Source organism: Symphodus melops, assembly GCF_947650265.1.
Source record: "Symphodus melops genome assembly, chromosome: 8".
Taxonomy (NCBI): Eukaryota; Metazoa; Chordata; class Actinopteri; order Labriformes; family Labridae; genus Symphodus; species Symphodus melops.
This window is the reverse complement of record NC_136698.1, coordinates 25,776,550-25,792,129: the sequence shown is the minus strand read 5'-3', so window position 1 is coordinate 25,792,129 and position 15,580 is coordinate 25,776,550. Positions and strand designations below refer to the sequence as shown.

Sequence of the window (15,580 nt, the reverse complement as noted above, 5' to 3'; positions counted from 1 at the left end):
ACTCCCCACTGTTGTTATAAAGTCCACTTCCGGACTGGGTCACGTGGTCGAGTAAAGGCGCGCGCTCCTGTTGAATGGTTGAAAGTTGTCTGTCGGTATTTTTAAAACAAAAGATAAACAAACAAAAAAACTACGTAAGAGGCTGTTTAAAAGACATCATGTGCATTTGGAAAAAAAAAAAAAAAAACATTAACAAAATTTTACTGACTTAATGTTTTGCAAATGTGCAGCCTGTTTGTAGTTTTTTTATTATGACTACTTTTTTTCCAAGGCAATTTTCCAAAACTGTTAACACAGTTTGCACATCTGTGCAGGCTATACAGTTAACACATTTTTCTCACTGCTTTGACACAAAATGCATCCAGCTGACAACTTTAAAATGCTTAGACTTCTTTTACACACAAGCTCAACCGAGAGCAAAATAATTGATCACAGCCAAATTTACAGATGTGTTCACAGAATGTGTCAGGACAGTGTGTAATTATCAACTTGACATTTACCAAATGTGTGTTTTAGGCGTGCCTGTGCACTAAGAGTTTAGGAAGTTGTTAAAAGTATTGAAAAAAAAAAGTCATAGCAATCGTAAGAAACTGTAACATACATATTTAGTGTAGGCTATAAGCATTAAACATTCATAATAATAATCATTAATTTCCTCCTGTCTTGGCCAGGACACTCTTGGAAAAAGAGATTTATGTACTTCAAGTACATGAAGCAGCATCAAGGCCTAGTGGAAATACTATAGGCTAATGAAAAATCAAAACTATAGAGGCCATATATACAGCGTATATATATATATATATAATATGCTTACAGGTGAAACGTCAGGCTTTTTGGTTTGTCTTCCAAACCTTTGTGCAGCATGTTACACTTCAAGATTTATATTACACAACCATTAAACTGTTCAAGGACTGAATTTGTAAACTTTTTGTGCATTACACAAATATTGGAACATTTTAGAGTTGACTCTATAAAATGTATGAAAAAAAACCCCACCTAATATTAATAAATCAATCATCATGCATAAAGGTAGAATTATTTACTTTAAGGCAACACTTTTAACTGATTATACTTTTGGACTACTCCTGTGGTAAAAGAAATCCTCTTTTTTCAGGCAGCAAGTAACAGCATTAGGTAGTTCCCCTTATTTTATATCTCTGAATTATACACGGCATTATTTCAGCTCAATGTTGTTGATTTCACGTCACATTTTCTCCTCTCACTCTGCATGGATGGAAATAATGAGGTTCACATTTCTTGTTCTGCAAAACCTTTCAAATTCTCATTTATTTCAGATATTTACAAATATTAAAAATCAAGACACATTAAAATCAATAAAAGTGATCAATATATACAAGAAATCTATCGCTTCAGTGATCAAAATATCCAAATTAGAAATGTTTGTACATAAACATGTTTCTCTGCTGTTTCAGACCGCCCCTCTCTTTTATAAATGCTCTTCATTCAGCCAGAGTCTTCCTCGCAGCGACCGACCTCACCTCAAGCTGACAGACAACAACTTCAGTATCGCCTCCCTGAACATTTAAAAACATCGATCAGACATCAATTCATGAATAACTAACGTGCAGATTCTGAACGTTTCTGCAGCTGCTGAGAATAAAAGATGTTTAATGACATACCTGACACATGGGATGTACGACAGACTGTACCTGCAAACAAATGCATGAACAGATTATACCTAACAAATCATTTTAATCACAAAACTGTTTGCCTTAGTTATAGTTACATATTACATATAAACTCTAAACAGGAGAGAATTTGACAAACCACTGAACACAATCACAGAACAAACAGATATTTGTGTCCACATATAGAGGGAAGCTTTGTTTCAAAGACAGGAACTTTCCCCGGACATGAGGAACTATTTAATTACTCAGGACAAGGCTGTTTATTTACCCTGCGTTTGTTTGGTCTGGAGATAAACAGAAAAATTCTTTCCTGATTTGGAAAATTCTCATAAATGGACTTTTATATTGGAACAACTTGGCCTTATGAAAACAAAATAGTGGTACAGAGAGTCCATAAACTTTACTTTAGAAACGTATTACTTGACGTATTCTTGGCTTGATTTTGAAAAACTTTTAATCAATTTCCATTTTGCATGTACGTTTTTGCTCACATTAAATATTTTGCATTTCTAACCCTAACTCTGTCCATAATTAATGTTAATGAATTGTTTTTCACAGGATTACTTTTTTTGGCCACTTTTCTTAGTCCTTTAAAAAAAATATATATATATATATATCCTGCTGTGCACATTAAATAAATAAACAAATGCAAATCAAGGGGCAGCAGTAGATCAGTCCGTAGGGACTTGGGTTGGGAGCTGGAGGGTTACCGGCTCAAGTCCTGTTGAGGACCAAAATATGGAAGTTGGTCTGGTAGCTGGAGAGGTGCCCTTGAGCAAGGCACTGAACCCCCAAACCAGCTCAGGGGGCGCTTCTAGAGGGGGCAGCCGCCCAACTCTGACATCTCTCCATTAACACATGTCCACAGATCCTGCTTGTGCACGTCTGTGATTCATGTGTGTGAAGCATGTCTGTACAATAACAGAGTGCGAACCACAATTTCTCCCTCTGGATTAATAAAGTATATTTAAATAAATACAAAAATCTAATATATGCTTGAATGTACTGCCTTTGCTGTAGGGCAGCTGAAAAAGGGACAAGAAATATAGAAACGAGAGAGAGAGGGAAGGACGTATGTCAAAGGGCTGCAAGTCTGAGTCAAACTGTGTCAAGAACCTTATTTTAATACATGGTCCACGACTGAGCATCCCATTGATAAATTCTGAGAAATAATAAACTACATACACTCTTTTGTGTTATTTTGTTGTCTGCATTATTACCTTTAAGCTTTCAAACATAATGAGGTCTAAAGAACTGGACAATTAGAAACACATAAAAACAAGTTATGGAGGAGAGAGGGGCATTAGGGCTAATATGTCCACCATATTCTTTACAACGTAAATTTAATTTCACAAAATAAACCATCTTTGAACATTATTAACAATCAGTTCTAGTCTATATAGACAAATGACTCACCAGGCGAATGACAAGACTTGCAAGATGACAAATAAAAGAGCGAGGCCAAAGTTCTTCCACTAAAACACAAACGCATTGAGATCAATTCTGTATTTTTTTTTGTCACATTTCAGGGTTTTTTTCCGCTGTTTCAGGTTGACTCACCCAGAAAGCTGCACAGAGCGTCAACACAAGGCACGTCTGCAGAAAACAAAACAGGAAAAATAAGTTTCAGACATTTATCCAAGTTTGTCCCCCATTAAATTCTCAGTTTTCTAAATGTCTCTGTCTCTAAGCTCTGCTTATGTTATAATGCACTAACCTTAAATCATTGTTGTCTGATACCTGTTATGCACAGGCCTAAGTACCGAGGTTCCTTAACTGTTTAGAGGTCTCTTTTAAATAGCACATATAGATTTTATTTTCCTGCAGGTTATGTCCATGTGTTGATAAGTATGAATCTATTTTTAATTGTACAGGTTTCATTTTTATTCTCAGTCATATTGGGGGCCTTCTAAATCTTGTTTCAGGTTGTTATATATATGTAAGGGAAGGGGAACAGCAGTTGCTTATTGTAACAAATATCTTGTGTCCTGCATGTCTTGTACGCTGCTACTGCTAATACATGTTTTCAAATAGCTAACAGTAATTAAAGGCATTTCCTGGACAAACAAGGAACACAATCTTAAAGTTCTCAGTTATCCGTTAAGATCAACGCCATCATATTTTCCTTAGATTTCCCTTTTAAACTCTGCAGAATAGTTCAGGCTGTGATTCCCAAACTTTACCATGCCAAGTACCCTATATACCACTTTTTTTTTTCTTTTTTTTTTAAGTTCCCTTTCCCCACCTCTTTCCTCCCCGGTGTCAGGATAGCCTAATATTGGTAGCGGATTTTTTTCATTGAATGTGCAATTATAAAAACTTTTTTTCAAATTACAAAAACAGGAGAAAATTCTGTTTACAGTAGGCTGATTTAAAATGTTGTTAAATGTATAATACTGTCAGCATTTTCTGCAGCACATAGAAGAAGAACAGCAAACTATCAATTTATTTATAGAGGCCACACACAAATATGATTATGTTAAAAATACTGTGATAAAGTTACTTTTTAAGAAGGAAGAATTCTGACTACCTTTGCAAAAATTTCAAAAACTAAAATATAAAAACACGTAACTTTAGCCTTCCAATAATGCACTACACTGTCATCTTCTAAAATTGTTATTGATATCAAAATTCCCATCTCAGTCTGGATCAGTCTTCTATACTCACACAGATTGTAAATGAAGCTGCAACAGAGCAAAATGAGACATAAGATAACTGGAACTTGAGCGCTTACGATCATAATTGTTGTGGCCAGTGCTCTCGTCTTGTCACACATCCTCTTCAGCTGCTTCATTGGACCCATCAGAAACATGGTGCTTTGGGAGCACATGGACAAGAACAGTATTTTAGAATGTACATTATATATTCAAACACATAGTAAAAAAAACTTAAAGAGAGAGGAAACTATTAACAGTTTATATTCCCACACAAAGCAAAATATGATGTATTAGTCAGAGTTCAATGCTGGAAAAAGAGACTTCCAAATCCAGAGGTGGGAAAAAATCTATGTTTAAAATTTTTGCAGTTTTCTTTTAACTTCCAATAATATTTTGTTACCAATTCCTGTCCTTGTGATAAACCAAAATCCTCAGTAAAAATACACCATCGACATTTCTTCATATTGTAGAGAAAAGGCTACTGACCTGCCGAGAGTACAGATGTTTCCAAAGGTGTATAAAACGATGAAGAGAGTGATTCCAATCTTGGGGATGAAGAGCATACACACTCCCTGCAGGACCAATTAAGACAAGGGCGTCATTACGTTTAATTAAGAAGTCAATCTGAACGTGTCACGTGTCAGTTCTGTTTTCAAGGCCTGATGACTAAATGAACATCTGCATTCCTCAGAACAAGGAGAACCAGTATGGCCACATTAGCTCTGTCCGTCTGCGCTCTTCCTCAATGTGTGTGAGCTGGAAGATTAGATGTTCAACACAAATTAGTTTTATGAATTCTTACCAAAAGTGTGCACACACCCCCAAACACAAAGCAGGCGACGAAGCCCTTCAAACGAGTTCCCCAGCCTAAAGTGGAGGCTTCATTCACCACCTGCACAAACGGAGATTAATCTGTGATTGAGTTCAAGTTTGAGAATTGAGGGAAGTGTTCTTTATTTTTTACCTGTAAAACGTTCCTGTCATCTCTGCGCGCCTCTTCGCCGCTCAAGACGGACTGTAGTTTATCCATGTCCGCGGAGGATCCCTTTAAAGTGAATATCTGCTTGTTTCCTTGACTGATAAAATAAATTTGCCGGTTTCCTCCAATCTCAGGGGACGTAAAACAACGTCACGTGGAGCTGGCAGCCCGAGGAGCCGTCAGGTAACTTACCTGCTCAGGTGGACGTCTTGAGCTACTCACACCTGAGCCGGTACGAGAAAGCGAGGTCTCACTCTGAGTTTTTTTTCCCCACAGTGAATTACCAGTGACTCTTTTTTCCACCCCTTAAAAATGGTCGATGAAAATCAACAAGACATTTTGGACACATAGTTTACAGAGTTTCTTTCAAGATAAATTGAAAAATGGCACCATTCCCTCAGTTAAGATTAAAATAGGCTAGTTGACAACTGCTGTTACATAATAAATCAATGAACATCATTCATAAAATAATCAAATCTAGATTAATCAAATGAATCAAAACAAACGTAGGCCTATACTATAATTATTTGACTTCCAAGCATACATTCTTTGTTGTGAAGGAATTTGCAGGAGACATTTTTATTCCTGATGACGAAGCTCAGACATGGGACACATTTTTAAGAACTGGGTGGATGCTCACTTTAATAGACAATCTTTGTAAAGGAACGTCTCAAAAGAGGTGCAATAATTGACAATTTGTATTTATGTATAATCAATTGCCATTTAACACCACTTCTGAGATGATTCTGATTCATAACTATGTGATATATGATTCAACAAATAGAGTGGGAGCAGAATTTAACATTGACAATAACTCAGTTTTTAGCTGTGTTGAGAAGTGTGTAATACAAATATTAATGATGCTTAAAATATTGATAAAAGCCTAAGCATTATCAAAAATATATTTGAATCTAGCCACGTTGTTACTATTTTGGAAATCATCCAGAACTGATAAAGTAGTAAAACAATTTAAAAAAAATAGAAACAAATGATTGCTAAGGAAAAGTGGGATTAAAAAGAACACCTGCTGTACTTAATAAATCATTTGTCTATGATATCTTTTGTTAGAGTAATTTAAAAAATATATATTTGGTCTCCTGACAAACTATGTTTGTGCAGATTGTTGAATTATTTTGGGATAGAACTATAGTAAATAAACACTGCAGTGACGACACGGTGTATTTTTCTATATTCTGTATTATTGTAAAACAACAAGATGAAAAACATTTATAACAATTGAATGAACTTGTATTTTTTTCAGCATTTGGGTTGGACTCGTGTGTGAAACGATCTCTGAACACTCAGAAACAAACAAAGCAGCACATAGAATATGTACGCACATGCTTTCAGTTGATGTACTGATGTAAGTGATTGTTTTCAACACAGGATGGCGCTCCTGACTTCAAAAAGTCTGAAGTCAGTGAGGTGAAGGAAAAGCATGCGATGATTCAAAAGCGTCTGATCTTCCCTTATACTGTGTGCAAATTAATAATGCAGAAAAGAAAATATATGGAAGAGTAAGTGGAAAGTGTTTGGCCATTATAAATAAATAGAATGGAACAACAATAGTCAAGCTAAGGAAGATTAAACGAGGCAGAGGTAGAGAAATGTCTCTAAAGCATTAAGAAACAAAGTCTTTGTCCCATCTTCTGCATCACTTTTTTGTCCCACTGCTTATCCAAGCTGTCAGCATCATATCCCTGATTTGATTGTGTATTTGCACAATGACATCTTCATAAAATCTCATCCTCGGACTCCGGATCTCTGTCTCTGGGCTTCAGAAGCCCCATCTCCATCGGAGGAGTCCTCTTTAATCTGGAGCGGACCACACTGCAGAGACACACGAACGTAAACTATGATTAGAGGCACACAGATTGATGATCCTGATGTGAATGAATGAGCAACCTCAGACATGATTATGTCACTCTGGGTCAGTTTTTTATTGTGTGTTTAAGAAGATAAGGTGAGGTTTAAGTTCCTTATGTAACATTATGTTTGTACGACTGCAACCCTTACAAGACATCCCGCAGTTTTTTAGACATTTTAAACCTTTGTATTAATTTCTCAGAGTATTTTAATATGTAATTGGGAAATGTGCAATTAAATAGTGAAAAGAAATACATTAAGATTTTCAACATAATGTGCAATAAAAGCCTGCTCAGGAAAAGGGTCTTAATTCTGATATTACTGTGGAAGGAAGATTTACTAGGAGCTTTACTAGGACCAATACAGAGCTCACCTGAGCATGCACTGCAATAATCTGCAAAAGCACATCCTTCCAGGTGATCAAATGTGCATGTTTGCAGATGTTTGAATCAGATTTACAGTGTGGAGCAGCTTTCTTACCAGCTGACGGTGCAGTAGAGCACGCCGACGAGGAGCATGGCGAAGGCCAAGTGCCAAGAGTAACACATGGTGATGAACATCATGTTGTTGTGATCCTTAAGGTCCCACTCAGGACCGTGAGGAGGGTACAGGACATAACCAATCTGTGGCCACAGAAAAGAGAGTGTTAGTTACATTACATTCTGATAAAGGACAGGACAACTGTTTAAAATATAGGATATTATTTTATTGATCCAAAATGGGGAAATTCAGGATTTTATAGATCAGATATACAGATATTATACAAAACCTAATATGCAAAAGTTAAATATCAAAATCCGGAGTTGTAAACCTTTTCAAACCATTACATCATCATCATCATAATAATAATAATAATAATACATACATTTGGTACTGAAGATTAAATGAACAAATCTCCATCCCTTTGAGAAAGGTAACTCACGTCTTCTGTCAAACAGCATCACAATAAGTGTCCATAACACCCAGCACCACTCTGACTTTGTCATCTGCACATGTTGTGTTGATGCTTACCTGCCAGAACCAGCTCCCCTGCAGCAGAGTGAGGGTGCAGCGCAGCAGCTCCAGGATGATGTTTCCTCGGTGGAAAACCTCCAGGAAGGAAACGAGGGCGCCGCCAAAGATGGCGTAAAGAAGGAGCTGATGGACATGGACGTCCAACATACTCCTGCCGTGGAGATGGTAGAGAAAAAGAAATCCTGCAGAAACAAAAAAAAAAGATTCTTCAATTTGTCAAACTGTTAAATCACATCCCTGTACTGTATGTTTGGTCCTAAGCATGATTTTATGTGCACATTATGGGTGACAAGTATCCTTTAATCTCTTAAATCTTTTTATTTTTATCAACCTTTTGTTGATTTTTTTATATACTGTATTATTGCACATCAAGGAATCTCCGCCAGGAGTGTTTCTGCAGGAAATATTGTTCAGTAGATAATTAATTGTGAGTGCTTAATTTTTATTTTACTTTAAATAGTTTTAATGCATTGTTCATACAAGTCTTACTCTTGAATATTTTTTGGTATTTTCTTAAGGGGGGGATCTTTGGAAAGAAGTCGTCTGCTGGTGCAACAAAGAAACTGTGAGACAACTTTGGGTTTTCTCGATTAAAGATTCGACTTCATCTACTGTGATAACTTTGCCCTATTAAAGTTCAATAAAACCATTGATGAACCAATCAATGATGACGTCTGTGTCTGACAGGGTATCTATCAGAAAAGGTTGTAACTTACTAGTCAAAGTTAAACGTGAGTGAAGACAGGGAAATAAAAACATCTTTTTCTCACCTTCATTAAAGAAAGCGACAGCCGGCATTAACCTGTCGAGTGCCAGCGGGGCGGCCTCTGTGGTGTGAATGATCAGGGACACAATTGCCGCCATTCCAAAGAAGAGATACATGGTGGCGTGCTGCCAGTTCATCAGGTCCTCCCAGTGTTTCTCTGCAAAGTCGTACAGCTGGAGCTTCGGCCCGTCCGCTGCAAACTGCTCCAACAGCATCCCTGAGGAGAGCGGAGGAGGAAGCAACTTGATTTTAAAGGATTATTTTTACAGACACATTTTTACTCTTTCTATAGAATAATCTCTGCAGCTGGAAGAAGACTCTTTATTTTGTTATCTGTATTTTTTTTGGAACCTTTTGAGTTGCTTTGCATGGTTTACAGCTCAAAAAACTTTGTTCATGTTTAGCATGAGCATCCAGCATTGTCACAAAATGGAGTTTTAAAATGGGGATCGGCTTTCTAGGTCAACCTTAAACACGACTACTTTTGTTCTGTTTTATGTGTAAGATGTTCGGAAATGACAATTAAACCTCCAAAAACATTGACATATTAAACAAAAAAGCCTTATTTATTTAGTTAGTTTGTATGCCTCATGAACAGAGCCTGTAGTTACCGACTCTAACCACTGCCCTGCCTCTCTAATAAAGGCACAAAAAGCTAAAGAACATTTTTTTTAAATGAAAATTTAGTTTTAAAAAAAGCCTTATTTACCAACAACCGAGAAAAAGAGTACGGTGGAGCTTTCGATGATCTCTAGGCGGCGCTGTGACGCTCTGCTGGACAGCCGTGTGGAGCCGATGCTCTTGTTCCTGCGAGTGGCGTACCACAAAGAATGCTTCACTGTCCACCAGATCCCTGCAACCAGGAAGAAGCTCCCAGGTAGAGCGTGACCTTTGAAGCTTCCCATCATGCACAACACCTGAAACCAAAGAAGGACACGTTCCAGTCGTGCATCGGTTAGATAAGTTCAGTCTATTAGGAGTGACTTGAACGTTCTTTCTGCAGTCTTTCTTACAGTCAGCAGGGGGCGACTCCAAAGGAAGAAAAAGAAGACTTTTAGAAAATGACCTTCTGTCCTCAGGAGTTGTAACAAAAAGACAATATCGTGATGAGCTTCATGTCCTGATTTGTTGTGTCTTTAAGAATCATTTTAAATACAATCCCTTAATCCCTCAATCAGCGAACATCAACAGCTTTTTTACTCTTCTATTTGTAAATAAAAGTTCTCACTGTCTGTGACTGCAACAGCCGGTAAAATCAAACTTTTACTCTCATTTTTGCCTTGTTCCTTTTACAGTAAATAGAAGAAGTTAATTTTTCAAAACAAACAAAAAAACACTGTATATAATCAATAGTAAATAGTGATTTTTAAACATGTCTATATAAAGTTAGTATTTAAGTCAGGCTGGCAGAGAGGGATGAATAAGACGTGCAGGTAAACATGGGGTTGTGCCTACAATTTAGTTGAAGTGCATAATCAGAGATAATTAGGGTTTGTGTGTTGTTTGTGTGTCTGCGTGTGCGTGCATGCATTAGTGTGTGTGTGTGTGTGTGCATGTGTTAGTGTGTGTGCGTGTGTTTGCATGTGTGTATTTGTGTGTGTTTGTGGCCGTCCTCCAGCTGACATCATCATGAGTGTGTCTGGATGGAAAAAGTTAGGGACCATAACTTCCCCCTCAAACATGTAAACCTCTCCGCTGCTTATATGCATTACACTAAAGACATGATCAGGATATTTAAGGCTCACTAAAGGAACTGACACTGATTGCATGATGTCATTGAAATGATTTACTTCTGATTATTTAAGGGATCAAAACATATTGTCAGAGAAAAGATCAAAATCAGACTTTAAAATCAGTCCTCTGTTTCATCTGTCGTGTGTCACTGTAAAAAAAATAAAAAGAGAATAAAAAGCTTCATAAACCTTTTTGTAGCAATTCTTTAAAAAGCAGGAGTGACATCAATAGTGTGCCTATAGTGATTTTAGGAGTGAGCTGCATGGCTGCACTCTCCTTTGTGATGGAGATGACAGACGATATTCTGCCCGGCGACAAAGAGGAACCTTTTGAAGGACCACGCTCCAAACAAGCTGATTGTTCGAGATGTTAAACTGAGCTCGTCTGTGTCCGACGGCCCCCCCCCCCCCCCCCCCCCCCTCGGGGCTGAAGAGGTAAACACTTCAGTTTCCATGACAACCGATCCCTCCTTATGTCGCTGGAGTGCATCAGAAAGGGGCTCCAGTGTTTGGTTTGTTTACTCAAAACGTCAACAACAACAACTGTGCAGTCACGATTACAGAACCACCTGTTCAAACACTTTTCAGCTCAAGTATAGAAGTAAACATTTCACACTCAATCAGTATTTAATGTTTGTCAGGTTCAGTACAGCAGTTTAAGTTCCCTGCAGTTTGTGAATATGCGGTTAAACCACAGTGACGAGCAACTTAACCTTTAAAAAACATTGTTTCTGATCGATTCTATGAACGATGAAGGGCAGGCTTGATCTTTTGAATGTTTAGTGTTTAGTGTTTTTAGGCTCTAAGCAGCTGCACACATGCACTACAAAGTTAGTCAACAGGAAGTAGTAGCTCAAGTGACAACAAAAAAAAAGTTTATTTGCGTTGCCAAAGTTTGTTTGTGTCTGTAGATGGAAAAGATAAGTAGCCCAAAGTGCCTGTGAGACATTTTGCATTTGGCTCATGTGGATTTGACTTTGAACTTACTGTAGGTTTGCAGAAAACAAAATGACCTCCTCAAATTCTTAAAATCATCAGCTTCTTTCACAGAAATAAAAACCTCCAAAAACCAAGAGACTCGTCTTCACTGTCACTTATGACAAAGAAAAGCAGCGGCAAAGGTTTGATGTTTTGACATAAATCATTTGAACTTTTATCAACCGATCCATTCGTTAACAAGTTTCTGTAGTTTGAGGAAGAAATTCATCGGGCAAGGTGTTGTCATAAAGATATTTGGACTTGTGAATGGGAGGTGCTGGGAATCGAACCACTAACCCTGTGATACGTGGATGACCCATTTTACCACAGGCACATGAGACAGTGACTGTTACAGGCTGTACTACCAAACACAGATTAAAAAAAAAGAAATTTAAGCAACACCATCATTAGTTATAAAGGCATCAATAATAGGATTAGTGGACTTCTAGTTTGGACACTTCAGAGCTCCTGTGAGGAACTTACAATTAAGCTTATTACCTGCACGGATCATACCGGTGTGCATACAGTCAGTGGTCTTGCACTGATCGCACACACACTTCTAATAATATCTGCTGTCGCACTTTCACATAAGCTCGCTCAAACTCGTAAACAATATTTGAGCGCTGGCAGGAGAAACTCTTTAAAGTCAGGGTAAAGATTTTGGATGTTTGCGTTCACACAAGCTCTTTTTTTTTTTATCAGTTTGGTGCATGTGAAAGGGTTGAAGTTAATCTTAATGTAGTCAAAGAGAGGCATACATGTTTTTTTCATAACAAGCTAAAAGTTCTCACTCGATCTTCATTAAAACTTTACAAGCAGGATTTTGTCTTCAAATAAAGTGTAAAACTTTGTGCTTGATTGTTTGAGTCAGTTTGTAATCATACAATGGACTGATTGATCTTGTTGTGTTTGTGATGTAATTTTTTGCCCTTTGTCTTTTTTTACTGTCTTAATTGCTGTCCCTGTCCTTGTACTGTCTCGCCACACAACAACAAAAAAAGTTAAAGTTGAATTCAATTTGTAAAAATCTGGATCTTTACATAGCAGGACAGGATAGATCTAACATGCTTACAATTTCAAAATGGTGTTGGGCTGTATGAAAACGAAAATAACTAAACATTATTATCGATTAAAGGAAGGTCAATGATAATGATAAGTGTGTAACCTCTTAACCAAACATTTTATACCAAACTAAAAGATTGTTTTCAAATGTCTCATATATGGGCTACTTGCATAAAAGAACTTTTGTGCAAAGTCTTTATTTATAAAGCACTTTTGAAACAATTTGTTCCAAGGTGCTAAGATAAAAAAATAAACGTGGCTCGAGGGGTAAGAAGCATTAAATTCAGAAAAACAAAGGTTACTTTTAGAAAAACAAGTTTAAAGGGCCTGCAACATGTTAAAAATAACACTTGAAGAGTCGACAAAGGCACTATGTGGTAAAACAGTAACTAGTAACTAAACCCTTTAAAACCGACTTTTATGAACAATTCTATGAACTATGAAGGCAACAGGCTTGATCATTTTAGGCTTTAAGCAGCTTTATGCACTACAAAGTAAGTCAACAGGAAATAGTAGCCTGGCTCTGTAGTGACAAGAAAAAAAAAAGTGATACTTACCAAACTTTGTGTCTGGAGATGGAAAAGATAAGAGCGAGAAAAATCAAAACATCTTCACTCTCTGATCCCACAGATCCAGTCCCCCTCCTCCAGGTGGAGATGAATTCAGATCAGACTCAGCTCCTTGTTAGGACATGAAGTAAACATCAGAAGTCTCCACCGCTGCCTCCACATCTGTTTCACAACCTTCTTCTTCTCAGTTTTCCGACTCTGAGCACTTTAGGATAGGGCTTTTTCCATCCAATAAACGATCCTATTGGTTGGTTTAGTGGAGCTTACGTCATCAATCTGCACTGTCATTGGCTGTACTCTGCGTCCGTCTCAGGTGTCCACGTGTGCACTTTCTCTCCGCCTGCTCTTGCCCGGGTCGGTCCCTCCCTGCTTGGAAGAAACCGCTACTTTCCATCCCGACTGTGAGGAGGGCCGGACCAGGACAAGACCGCGAGCACGTAGTCCGACACCGAGGGAGCGTCTGGAGGACTTCCGTATCAGGACGCTCATACCCGGTTAACAACTTAGTACCATCCCTCCTGTACTCCAAAGACTTTTATTGGGATCATATTTTTCTGATTTTTAGAAAATGAACAAATACTTTTTTTGAAAGAAAAAAAAAACATTTGCATTGAAATCCTATAACTTTAATAAGTGAAATTTACATATTTCTGCATACTTTTTCAGTCGAAACATGAAGGTGATGAACTCCCTTCAGAGCTCCTTTTACTGGTTTTTAACTGGTTATAAAACACTGAAATGAATCATGATGTCTGACTTAGAAAAGTACCATCAGAGACAACAGTGACAGACTCTACATTGTTCATGTTCATGCCTAAAAACAGCTGCAGCAGTCTGATCTGATTAACAGCTTATTTTACAATTTAGTTTGACACATTATAGAAAGCAGAACGATATTTTTACAAAACAGTACTTCAATATTTAAAGGAAAAACTCAACACTGTAGGTCTATGAATATGGACGTAGTCTCAGTGATGCCACCTGTTGATTTCTGAAGAGGACTTTTGAAGCCCATCTGTGGCGCTCACCATATTGGAAATGCTGTCTCAACCTTACTTACGATTAATTATGAATAACTCTTCACCTTCATAACCCCCCACCAGACTGTAAACATTTTAATTCTGCTGTAAAGATGAGTGCATTTCCAATAGGCATGTATATGTGATTTCCAGGGCTTATGCAGCCAGTTCGAGGAACCTTGAAGAAGTGTAGGTTTTTGCGCCTCAACATTCACTCCATTTTTCAATACTGAGGTTGTCACTTGGACAAAAGAAGCATAGATATAGGATGTACCACTTTGTCCACAGGGGGCGCCGAAAATTTGTCTCTGAAGTTTTAATAACGTCAATGACTGCAAAATTTGTCAACCTGTGGGATTGCACATTAAGTGAGATTTTTTTCTTTGGGTGCACATGAAGATATATACAGCTACATACACTCCCAGCTGACCCATTTTTATTATCTTGTGAAATTGTTTGCTTGAGCCTATTTTGTTGACTGTGTAATAAAATTTTAATTAGATGAAAAGCTCTTATCAACAGGAAATGGCCAATATTCAATGTCAATATTCAGAGCGATAATAGTGGAAGGCTAATGCACGTACATTTAATATGACACGATTGAGCACTCAGCAGTCACCATTTGCACACAACATGACTTTATATTGGCTTCGGCATGATAATGGATCACATCAGCTGCAGGCACCCTCAATGCTTGTTCACAAATGTGTCTCAGAATTTTTCAAGTTCCTTGGCTAGATGGTTTTATTCGCAGTACATTAGCAACTCCGAGGAAAGATCTATGGGGCCCTTTGATATTACTGGTCAGGAAGAGCCTTTAATTGGTTGTTATTGTTATTGGACTTGTGCCTGGTAGTTTTTTAACCTGAACAATAAAAGCATAACAAACAACTGCTGTACATTTTTAATTAAGAAGAGGAAAAGTGGCCTCTAAACGAACTCCAAACGTACAAAGGTCTTAAAGAATAAGGAGTAATGTTGGATAAGAAAAAAGACACGGCGTGATTATGTGTAGGACCACAGCAGACTGGTTTAATGTATGCATTTCTTTTTTTTTTTACTGGAGAAAATGAGATTTCTAATGGCCAAGAGTGATGTAGCTGATGAGTGTTGAAAAGGACGGATTGAGTTTATAAACCCACAAAGAAAAGATTTCCAAAGTTGCTCTTCTCCTCCATCGCCCCCTGGTGGTGGAATGAACAAAACTATATTCGATCTGTAGATTCCCATTTCACCTTTAAAAAAAAGTAAAAGACCCAGCTCTTTTATTAACAACTACTCACTTATG

The 15,580-nt window shown here is 37.6% G+C and overlaps 2 protein-coding genes across 2 annotated transcripts; both read right to left on the bottom strand.

Moving 5' to 3' along the window:
- Positions 1–1,259: 1,259 nt before the first annotated feature.
- Positions 1,260–5,518, bottom strand: sft2d2a (SFT2 domain containing 2a). The gene is made up of 8 exons (XM_079349974.1): positions 5,271–5,518; positions 5,109–5,198; positions 4,793–4,878; positions 4,384–4,465; positions 3,210–3,245; positions 3,066–3,124; positions 1,641–1,670; positions 1,260–1,535 (listed from the first exon to the last, which is right to left on the bottom strand). The coding sequence occupies exons 1-8, from the start codon at positions 5,334–5,336 to the stop codon at positions 1,496–1,498; spliced, it is 489 nt and encodes a 162-aa protein (XP_079206100.1). The 5' UTR covers positions 5,337–5,518; the 3' UTR covers positions 1,260–1,495.
- Positions 5,519–6,469: 951 nt separating this feature from the next.
- Positions 6,470–13,468, bottom strand: tmem45a (transmembrane protein 45a). Its single transcript, XM_079350418.1, has 6 exons — positions 13,262–13,468; positions 9,641–9,848; positions 8,936–9,148; positions 8,163–8,347; positions 7,632–7,774; positions 6,470–7,115 (listed from the first exon to the last, which is right to left on the bottom strand). Exons 2-6 carry the CDS (start codon positions 9,837–9,839, stop codon positions 7,019–7,021), a joined length of 837 nt encoding a protein of 278 aa, XP_079206544.1. The 5' UTR covers positions 9,840–9,848; positions 13,262–13,468; the 3' UTR covers positions 6,470–7,018.
- Between the last annotated feature and the right edge of the window lie 2,112 nt (positions 13,469–15,580).

Coding starts and splice junctions, on each gene's coding strand:
- tmem45a (XM_079350418.1), bottom strand. CDS start 9,839: ATGATGGGAAGCTTCAAAGGTCACGCTCTACCTGGGAGCTTCTTCCTG. Junction 9,149..9,640: donor ACTCTTTTTCTCGGTTGTTG/GTAAATAAGGCT, acceptor CGCTCTCCTCAG/GGATGCTGTTGGAGCAGTTT. Junction 7,116..7,631: donor CTCTACTGCACCGTCAGCTG/GTAAGAAAGCTG, acceptor GTGTCTCTGCAG/TGTGGTCCGCTCCAGATTAA.
- sft2d2a (XM_079349974.1), bottom strand. CDS start 5,336: ATGGATAAACTACAGTCCGTCTTGAGCGGCGAAGAGGCGCGCAGAGAT. Junction 4,466..4,792: donor AACATCTGTACTCTCGGCAG/GTCAGTAGCCTT, acceptor GTGCTCCCAAAG/CACCATGTTTCTGATGGGTC. Junction 1,536..1,640: donor TCGTACATCCCATGTGTCAG/GTATGTCATTAA, acceptor TTAAATGTTCAG/GGAGGCGATACTGAAGTTGT.